Source organism: Eleginops maclovinus, chromosome 7 (assembly GCF_036324505.1).
Source record: "Eleginops maclovinus isolate JMC-PN-2008 ecotype Puerto Natales chromosome 7, JC_Emac_rtc_rv5, whole genome shotgun sequence".
Lineage (NCBI taxonomy): Eukaryota > Metazoa > Chordata > Actinopteri > Perciformes > Eleginopidae > Eleginops > Eleginops maclovinus.
In genome coordinates, this window is record NC_086355.1 from 11,336,247 (window position 1) to 11,346,565 (window position 10,319).

The 10,319-nt window shown below is 39.2% G+C and overlaps 1 protein-coding gene across 2 annotated transcripts; it reads left to right on the forward strand.

Annotated features, from left to right (window-relative positions):
* Positions 1-222: 222 nt before the first annotated feature.
* Positions 223-10,273, forward strand: morc3a (MORC family CW-type zinc finger 3a). 2 transcript variants are annotated; one of them, XM_063887929.1, is made up of 19 exons: positions 223-412; positions 1,575-1,647; positions 2,171-2,303; positions 2,414-2,640; positions 2,884-3,034; positions 4,053-4,200; positions 5,172-5,300; positions 5,397-5,516; positions 5,622-5,719; positions 5,806-5,913; positions 6,020-6,148; positions 6,704-6,781; positions 7,065-7,098; positions 7,244-7,318; positions 7,412-7,532; positions 7,788-7,860; positions 7,946-8,867; positions 9,477-9,679; positions 9,804-10,273. In XM_063887929.1, the coding sequence occupies exons 1-19, from the start codon at positions 374-376 to the stop codon at positions 9,964-9,966; spliced, it is 3,024 nt and encodes a 1,007-aa protein (XP_063743999.1). In that variant the 5' UTR covers positions 223-373; the 3' UTR covers positions 9,967-10,273. The 2 variants fall into 2 exon arrangements, with proteins under 2 accessions (XP_063743999.1, XP_063744000.1); XM_063887930.1 differs by having other exon boundaries at positions 7,949-8,867.
* Positions 10,274-10,319: the final 46 nt, after the last annotated feature.

The window sequence follows — 10,319 nt, forward strand, 5'->3', positions numbered from 1 at the left end:
ATTAATTCTTATGAACAACAATACGACTGTTGTATTCATAACAGGAAGTAGCAATTTGACAAGTAGTTTACTGTTTTAACTTTTACTCAAAGGTAACCTACATGTTATTTTACTTTTCACTATACAAATACGTTGCTATCAAGGAATTATTTTATGTCACCTATTCAACTGTTTAATATAATATCGCTTTTATTTGTTATTTAAAATGTTTTCGTCCTTTTTGGTCGATCAGGGCCCCCATACCGTAATACCAGAACCAAAACACCCTCGGACTCTAAATGTGTCTCACTCGGTGAACGTTCATTCGAATGCCGACATCACAGTTTGTAGTAGTGCGTTCCGTCCGGTGGGTAACATCCGTATTTACGAAAATATGACGGCGCAAGCTGACCGCGGTGTCCCGTTCAGTACAGTAAGTACGATGTACTTGTTTTTAATGTTGACATTTATATTGTGGCGTGAACTGCACCATCAGCCACCAGCAGTTGTAGCTCAAGTATACAGGTAGTGTTAGAGAGAATACGGGCTACGTGTATTGATTAAAATGCCATGACAGTCTGACTCTGCAAGTGGTGCAGTTTATTCTGTGTCTGATTCAAGTATTACTAGGTAACTGCAGAGGTGTAAAGTAACTAAGTAGATTTACTCAAGTACTCTACTTAAGTACAGTTTTGAGGGACGTCATCTTTTTTGCTACCTTCTACTTCTACCCAACTACAATTCAGAGTAAATCTTGTACTTTTACCCAGCTACATTTAGTTTCTCTGCAGATTTGGATTAATGATGTGAAACATAAACAACCCTTAAAATACATTTGTTACACCTGAAGAATAGCTACCCTGCAGTATACAAAGTGAAGCTAGATGAAGAAGATGAAGATTCAACTTTATTGTCATTGCACAGAGTACAAGTACTAGGACAACGAAATGCGGTCTCTGCATTTGACCCATCCTAGTGTTAGGAGCAGTGGGCTGCCATTATGTACGGCGCCCGGGGAGCAGCGTAGGTAACCAGTGTCTTGCTCAGGGACACCACGGTGGCACTTGGTCTTTCGGGGACTTGAACTGGTGACCTTCCAGTTCCCAGGCCAAGCCCCTATGGACTTTGCCACCACAGATAGCACCTTTACCAGCTTTTATAACACATGAATGCATCAATCTGTCATACTCTGTAAAGCATGAAAGGTGCTATATAAATAAAGGTTATTATTATTATTATTATTATTATTATTACTAACCAGTGTTGGGAATAACGCCGTTATGTTTTCAGTAACGGGGTAATCTATTACGGTTTCCGTCATTACAACGCCGTTATTGTTACTGAACGTGAAGTTGTAAAACAAACTCAGTTTCACTTTCAATTCTCGGTTACTGGAACTGCAAATGTATGGGAAGAACTTAAGTAATTATAATAAATTGTGAATTAGGTAGTGAATGATTTTAGGAAACTTCTGCCGTGCTCTAAAATAATGTTTCTGCTGTGACCATCTACCCTCTGTGACACATTGATTTAATACGAAAATACGGCCGATTTGATGTAATTAATGTGTACTTTTTCATGTCCTCCTCTTGTAGCTTTGCCCAAAGTTTCTTCACTCAAATTCTACCAGCCACACCTGGCCCTTCAGCGCTATAGCTGAGCTTATAGGTGAGTCATCATCACATGATTTGGAAGTACATAATAAGGTTGTTGGATATATTTTTTGCTGTTGCTCGGGAGGATTTGCATCTAATTTAAATGAATATTTGAATTATTAAAAAGAACTTAACTATAGTCATTGACTCAAGTAATTCCTCTGTGTTTAAAGGTGACAAAGCCCTTGTTTATGTCGTTGTCAAGATATGATAAGAAGGACATTTGTTTATCCCTATTGTTGGGTTACATTGAGATAGCCATAGCATTAAAGTCTTGAATATCTTTGCATTACTTTGCAGTACTCCGTCTATTATTGTTAAATTCTCCCTTTGCAGTCTAATAAGGAAAGAGATGCATCTTGTTAGCTGCTGTAAAATGTCAACAAATACTGTGAATAGGCCTGTTATTTTCACACACACATCATATTGAGTCAAAGAATCCTGGAGTAAATCTGATCCTCCAAACACTTCCACTTCACTTCGTGTGGGAACTTCAAATGCTGAAGGTTGCCCTTAAAAAATGTTTCTCTCGACAGACAATGCCTATGATCCAGATGTCAATGCCAAACAGTGCTGGATCAATAAGACTGTGGTCCAAAAAAAGGACTGCTTTAGCTTTATGGATAACGGAAATGGACTGGACAATGAGAAAATGCATAAGATGCTCAGGTAATTTGAAATGGCTCACCAAACGAATGTTGTACATGATACATTTATGAATAAACCATGCTGTTGATCATATACTCACTAAAGAATGTATGTATTTTTCCCCCTTTAAGCTTTGGGTACAGTGACAAGACTCCTGTAAAGGGTGTAAAGCCGATTGGTATGTACGGCAACGGTTTCAAGTCTGGAGCCATGCGCCTCGGCAAAGACGCCATCGTGTTTTCGAAGTCAGACAGTTTGTCCTGCGTTGGAATGCTCTCTCAGACCTACCTGGAAGAGATTGGTGCTAATCAAATAATTGTTCCCATTGTGTGCTTTGAACAGAAAAAAAAAAACAAGTATATCCTTTATCTACTGCGTTGAGGCATATTGCTTCATGTAATCTAAATGTAAATGATGAAAAGGACATGCACATGAGGAAGAGCCGAATGCTCAAGATGTTACACAGCAGGTTTCAAATCCTTCAAACCCTAACCCAATGTGAACCCAAATATTTTGCATAACATGCAGATTTAATCAAATGCCAGATAGTCATATTTCCATTTGTCTTAATTGACGAGGTTTTCCTTAACTTGGGCTTTACTCAGTGTAAGGGAAGAACACAAGAAGAGTCTTCAGGACATTCTGGACTATTCCCCATTCAAGAAACAGGAAGATATTCTGGCTGAGATCGATGCCATCAGTTCCCATGGGTCCAAAACTGGCACACGGATCATCATCTGGAATCTACGCAGGTCCGTGTTCTTCACACACAAACTTTTATGTTTTATTTCAGAAAATATGTGCTGGTAGCTCCTGCATGTGGAGCCCGAGAGAAAAAATAAACAAAACGAGGCCATGCTTTACTAATTTTTACACACAACATATAATTGGAGGCCTCGATTTAATTCAAACGTTCACATTCAACTCATGAACATAACGTAAAAATACAAACAACGTGACTTTACAACCATAGCAAAGGGTTAACGTGACGAGCTGAAGAGTAGTTTTTATCAGTACAGTTCGATACTCACCGTCCTCCCAGCTAAACAGAGGAGAGACAAGATCAATGGTTATGTCATTGTTACAGTATAACACTTAAATAAATATGCTTTTGAATATACGTTCTTGCTTTTTTATTTCAAATTATTTTCCATGACTAACATAATACTGTAGTGCAATCAAACCCCTTTCACACATCAGTGGTACATTGTTGCTCATACTACATGAATAGTTTTATAGAAATAAACGTTTAAAACATTGTGGGGTTGGTTTTTTTTTTTATGTATAACTTTACACCAATATCATATTGCAACCAAACCTGTTTCAAACATCAATGGTCTCCTGCTGGTGGCACTAAACCAGTAGTTTTGAAGGAATATAACATTTTACTTTGAAGTGCAACCAAAATCATTACACTCATTATTAGACTCCTCTTTTGGACTTGAGCAAAAAGTTTGGTAAAATATTAATTTTGGTGAGTCCTTATTTTTGAACTCCGTACCTGCACATGCCTGATCAGACTATATCAACTTTTCTAATCTAGTTATCATTCATTCAAACATGATCTAAAGTACAATGATGTAAAAATTAGTCACAGCTAGATGTTTGTATTCAAACATTTGTTTCCCAACCATGTGTCCACTTTAAATCTGTTTCCAACAAACAGCAGAAGGGTTGTTAACCCTACTTATCAACAATGAAGGCCCAACAACTCACACAAAGATTGTGATAATGACTAATCGCCAATGTATGTGTTTATATATTTAACAGTTCATCCAGTGGAACAACAGAGTTTGATGTTGAGAGTGACCGCTACGATATCCGAATACCATCTGAACTGTACAAGACAATGACGGACACTTCTCTACAACATGACAGGCTCACGTCAAACGTCCCCGAGAGTTTTTACTCACTGCGGGTAAGTTATGTGATATGTAATGTGCATGTCTTCCTCAATGATTGTATAGCTAAAGCATACAGTTCTATGCCTTAGTCGCCCATAGTCACACAATTTATAGGGTTACAGTACATATGCAAGCATCAAATTTGGGGCCAATTAGGGCACATTTACACATTATGAGAATGTATTTTTTGGGGGGTTAGGAGTTGTAGAAGAAATATTGCTGTTTAAAAAACTTAGCGTCAGAGTCAACACAGTTTTGGATTCATGATACCATCGAGTAGGCGATGACACACAAGGAGCATTGTCTGGCTTCCCATTAGCATCCTGAGCAGCGACAATGTTTTGTCTGTTAACCAAATGGAGACGAGACAAAACCACTATCAACAAATTGCAGGATAATGCATTAACCATCTCAGTGTTGTAATTGTGATGTAATGCAAGACTTTATGGCACCCTGATAGTGGTGGTCCCCTGCGAGGTGTCACCCCAAATCAGCAGTGGCCCACCATGGGGTGTCCCAGGCCCGGCCCCATCTCTGGCCCCTGCCCCCCTGATACAATCATTGCCACATATTCTTTTCCTTACAATCAATGAACCCCTTCAAGTGAAAGCTGTATAACTACTTGATCCACGAAAAGGAGTACTTGTTTATATGAATAATTTATAACCAACTCAAGTTTATTCAGATACATTTAAATATGACTGTTGTGTAACTCAATATGTTAACTGTATGAGTCAAAACTAAGTAAAATAAGAGATCAGTATGCGATATGTTTTTATTGTGGTTCCTTCAACAGTAATACCTTAATTATAGGCTTATAAAACTTATTTTCTTTTTACAATAGTAGGAAAACTAGGCAAATTGAATCTGTTTAATTGTAGGTAATCTGGGTTGTGTCCAAGAGAATTTCCTTCAAACCGTGATACTGATTTTTTTTATATCTCCTCATTTGTATTGGGTTATAATTATGTCTCTACTGCCGCAGGCATATTGCAGTATCCTCTACTTAAAGCCTCGGATGCAGATCATCATACGGGGTCAAAAGGTGAAATCTCAGCTCATTGCTAAGACTCTGGCCTACGTCAAAAAGGACCACTACAAGCCCACAAACCTGGTATCCTTTCATCACATAGGATTGATAAATGTGTATGATTTGGGACATTTTGTATTTATTTAAGTGTTTCTTGAGTTTTCCTTACATTTATTTTAGAACAAACGCATTCCCATCACTTTTGGCTACAACACCAAAAGTAAAGACCAGTATGGCATTATGATGTATCACAAGAATCGGCTGATCAAAGCCTATGAGCGTGTAGGCTGCCAGCAGAAGGTGAGTTTTTGTTGTTTTTGGAGTGTGTTTGTATATTACACAATTCAAAAAAAAATTCTATGTCTTCATCTGGTGTTCATGTTTACTATACCGTTTCTTTTATAGGCCAACAGCAAAGGTGTTGGGGTCATTGGGATCATAGAGTGTTACTTTCTGGAACCTACTCACAACAAACAGAGCTTTAATGAGACAGACATATACAGGTAATGGTTCCAATTCTGTTTTAATCCTATCGGTATGATTCAGGCCCAGAAAAACAGAAATCTGAAGTATTCATTTATTTTTATAGGAAGACAATGAACAACTTGGGGACCAAACTAGAGGAGTACTGGAAAGAAGTTAACTACAGAAGAAAGCAAGAGAATCCAAACAGCACCATACCCATGGAAGATACCACGTTAGTACATTTTGCAGTGACCATCATCATGTATTCTGCACGGATATTTCTCTAGCCATGTTTGCTTCCTACATGCTCTGATACTTTTCTCTATCTGCATCCTTAGTAAGCGACCAGATCAAAACTGGGTGCAGTGTGATGAGTGTTTGCACTGGCGCAAACTACCTGATGGGATCGACTGCGACAACCTGCCAGAGAAGTGGTACTGCCGTTTGAACCCGGATCCTCAGTTCAGGTAACTAAAGCATTATCCAAAACCCTGTTGCAATGACAATCAGTTCTTGTGATAAATGAACCAATATAAGTTAAGAAAATAAAGTTGAAATTTCTATCCACACATCTTTTTTATTTAAATGCAAAGGTATACTCTGTAAGTATTTCTAGATCTACACACACACCTGTGGATACATCAGTGTGTTAAGAGCCAGTAACAAAACATTAACAGATATAGAAATGATTCAATCACAATAATCATACTATTGACTCCAAATTATTCTCTAGGTTCAGATTGAATGTCTGCTTAGGGTCTATAATAACTAGTATCTGTTTATAATACCAGTGAAGCCAGATAAGCGGGGACATTGCTCGACTACTGAGCCAATATTTAAGAGTGGGGTTAGGTGTCTTATGTGAAATGGAGTAGATTTATACACACATACCCTCTGCAGGGCGTGGTTATAGGTCAAAACCTAATTTAACATGAATTTCACTCTTCCACAGAAATACTACTCCAACTTTTGCCACTATGTTCTGTGATTTCAAATGACACACATCTTATTTTCCCTCCCAGGACCTGCCAGGCAGAACAGGAGCCTGTGGACTCAGACAACGAACTGCAACCTTCGTACTGCAAGACATACAAACAAAAGTAAATTCCAATGTTAATTTGAACCCTGCCACTTTTGTAACGTTTGCCCAAAAAGGTAATTAAGTGCTCAGACTGCAAAATAATTGCATATATTGTGATTGGGCACAATCACATCCTAAATGTTTCTGAAATTCGTATCTTTATCCTTATCTGTAATCGACTGGCCGACTTCCTCATTATATATTTTTGTATTAAGCTGCCAAAATCTTCTTAATTACATTATTTATGCATGATCAAGGAAGTGACTTGCTTTGCCTAACCTGTGCTTGTGTATTTTCTACAGAGAAAAGGAGGACAGAAAGATTCAAGAGAAAAAGGTAAGGCCGCACCCTATTCACCTGTTTCTTCCACATGGCACCAAGCTGGATACAAAAAGTTATTTTTCTGATAGTATTAGATTATAATTCTTTAAAAGAACACACTTTTTTAATAGCACTAAAAAAATATATTTATTTTTTCTAGGCTGAGGAGGCACAAAAGCGGGAGGACGATCTGCGTGTGGCTCAACTCATGAAAAAGGCCCAAAGATCGCCGCAGGTTGGGAGAGAGGACTGAACGTGACGTTACTTTACTGATATATTGTTTGTGTTTAACTGTCTATGTTTTTCTTTTCGTTGTTCTTGTTGACAGGCTGTCGCTTCCCCCTCCACACCCACTACCCCAAAGAGTAGGTTTGCCCACATGTCGTCCCAAGGAGGGGTTGCGAGAGCTCTATCCACTCAACTGAGGTCTTCCCCCTTTTCACAAGCTGGTATGTGTGTCTGCATTGGGTGTCATGTGTGAGAGAGAGAGAGAGAGAGAGAGAGAGAGAGAGAGAGAGAGAGAGAGAGAGAGAGAGAGAGAGAGAGAGAGAGAGAGAGAGAGAGAGAGAGAGAGAGAGAGAGAGAGAGAGAGAGAGAGACAGAGAGAGAGACAGAGAGAGAGACAGAGAGAGAGACAGAGAGAGAGACAGAGAGGAAAAAAAACATTTTAGAGATTTAAAGATGTCTGTTTTATTTATTTCTAGCTCGCAGCCCTTCAGGTACGGCTGATCATCCATATATATCCAATGTATGCTCACTGGCAAAACCCTTCCTGAGGTACTATTTCTCTTCTGATTGCAAGCATAAATGTATCCATGTGTCTTTGTTTAATAACCATACTAATTGTGCTTTGTGTGCACAGCAGGGGGAAAAGATCCCTGCCTGCTTCTCCACAAACAACGCCCAAAAGACCGAGAGAGAATGACTTGCGTCAGGGCAAATTAGACACATCACCAACAGTGAATGTGAGCCCGTGGAGATCATCATCAGTTCTCGATGATAATGAAAAAGATGATGATGACCTTTGCATCGTGGAGACGGCCATTACCCCCAAGCCAACTAAACTTCCCGTTGACTTGATTAAAGTGGAGATAAAGGCAGAGCAAAGTGATGCAGACGTGGGCATGCTGATAGAGTTCAGCAATGATGCTACTTTGGATAACGGCCTAGAGATAAATGCTGTGGGAACAAGCTCTACAGCTGTGGGAACCAGTTCCTCCACAGCACTCCCTCCAGAGGTGTCCAGCAGCACCACCCAAACAGATGTATGCAAAGTAAAGAAGGAAGAAACAGACCAAATTCAAATTGAATGGGGGGAGAGAGTGGGGCTGAGTACATCTACTAAGAGTGATGTAACACATCCTTCAGGTGTGACTGGAGGTGTCGGCAGTGTCAAGGTGTTTGAGGTACAGGGACAACAGGACCAGCTTATGCAGGAAACCGCTCAGGAGAGAGATTCCTATAAAGAGCAGGTGCAGACACTCACCTGCCAACTGCAAGACGCGCAGAGCAGACTGCAGGAGCTGTTGCAGATCAGTGTAAAGGAGCGCTCTAACCAGGCCTGCCAGACGGAGGATAATGAGGAGAAGGACTACAAAGGTCTGTTTGATAAGGCCAAACAGAAAGTGGAAGAACTTATTAAGGAAAAGGTTTTACTGGAAGCCACCAAACTCAGTACAGACCAATGTGACAAAAATGAAATTGACGAGATAGCAATGCAAGTGGACGGTCTGATGCGGCAGCTGGATAAAAAAGACAAGGAGAGTGAAGAACTGCGCTCACTGGTCAGTGCTACAGCTTTACATGCAGTGTAGCATACAAGACTGGTGTTACTCTTTATTTTTTGTACTCTCAACAAATCCCATAAAAAGACAAAATCCCACAATGTTTCTTTATGACTTCCTCTGCCTAACTCTTCCCCCTAAGAAAGTCTTTGCTTTCTGAAAAAGATCTTAAGTGTTTCCTTTAACAGCACTGTAGCTTAGTTCTTATAACATTTTACTCATACAGAAGTAAACAGTGGTTTTGCTTGGCTTTTTTTGTGATCTCTGTGACCCAGAGCAATCACTACATCAGCTTTGGCAGAGTTTGGAGGACAGTAGGTGTTGTTAAAAGCTCTGAAAAGTGGACTTTTAAATAGAGAATATTCTTTACAAATGCTTTCAAATCTGCCACTCTTCTTCTTTACTAGACAGATTACGATAAATCAAACCTATATGGAAAAGCATATTGTTTTTTGTTGTCGTTGTCTTTTGTTCAATTATATCTTTCAATAATTTACACGTTATTTGCTAGCCCATGTAGATATTTGATGTGCCTTTGTGTAATTGATTTTGACCTGCCTACCATTCCTTCTTTAATAATGTTCTTTTCTCCTGGGGTTCACTCACCAGTTGACCAGTCTGGAAGAGGAAAAGGCAAACCTGGCATCCCAGTGTGAGGAACTCAGGTTGAACCTGCAGCAGGAGAGGGAAAACGCACAAGAGAAAAGTAGAATTCAAAACAGTGTCACTGATTCTACTGTACAAACAGATCCAGAGGAGGCAGGAGAGGCATCTACCTCTGGCACAGGCTCAAGCTCGGAGACATCCAGAAGGTTAGATTGATGGAAAACATTTTTTTTTAATGAATCATCGATATCTGATTTATCCAACTCGCGAACTCAGCAACCGTGCAATTATGACGTATTCTGATTTTTGTTTGTCTCTCCCCTCCCTCAGTTTGATTGAGCTGAGGCACAACATCGGGCGCCTTCTCCTCTCCTACGTGCCTGGTTTGGAACTGGACCAGGTCAATTACGAGTGCAATGTCATTGATGAGATCCTAGAACAGCTTCTCTATAGTGGGGTGTCTGTTGTCTCAAGAGACGGAGCAACAAATTAATAAACAAATCATCAGGTCTTTGAATTAAGTACCACACTCCACCTGTAAATAAAAAAATAGTGGGGGAAATTCAGTTATATTTATTTAAAGGGTTATAGATGTCATTTTTACAGTTTCTATTAGATGATAATGAATTTCACAGTATGCGATGCTTAGCAATATTATTATCTTATTAAATCAATATAATAAATACAATCAGAAAACAATAATGCATTTAGTAATAAGCCATTCACTTTGTTCTTAAGTTTCTGTGTAAAATCATTGAATTTGACTGTTCCTGATTTTGTTTTAAATAATAGCAGGCTTGAATTGAAGCATATATATATTTTAATTCCTGTCAAATATACTTTTTA

What these genes read in the sequence shown, in the direction of transcription:
- morc3a (XM_063887929.1), top strand. Translation starts at nt 374, where the DNA reads ATGACGGCGCAAGCTGACCGCGGTGTCCCGTTCAGTACA. An exon ending in CTGGCAAAACCCTTCCTGAG is followed by an intron (nt 7,861 to 7,945) that starts GTACTATTTCTC and finishes TTGTGTGCACAG; the next exon opens with CAGGGGGAAAAGATCCCTGC. An exon ending in GTGAAGAACTGCGCTCACTG is followed by an intron (nt 8,868 to 9,476) that starts GTCAGTGCTACA and finishes TTCACTCACCAG; the next exon opens with TTGACCAGTCTGGAAGAGGA.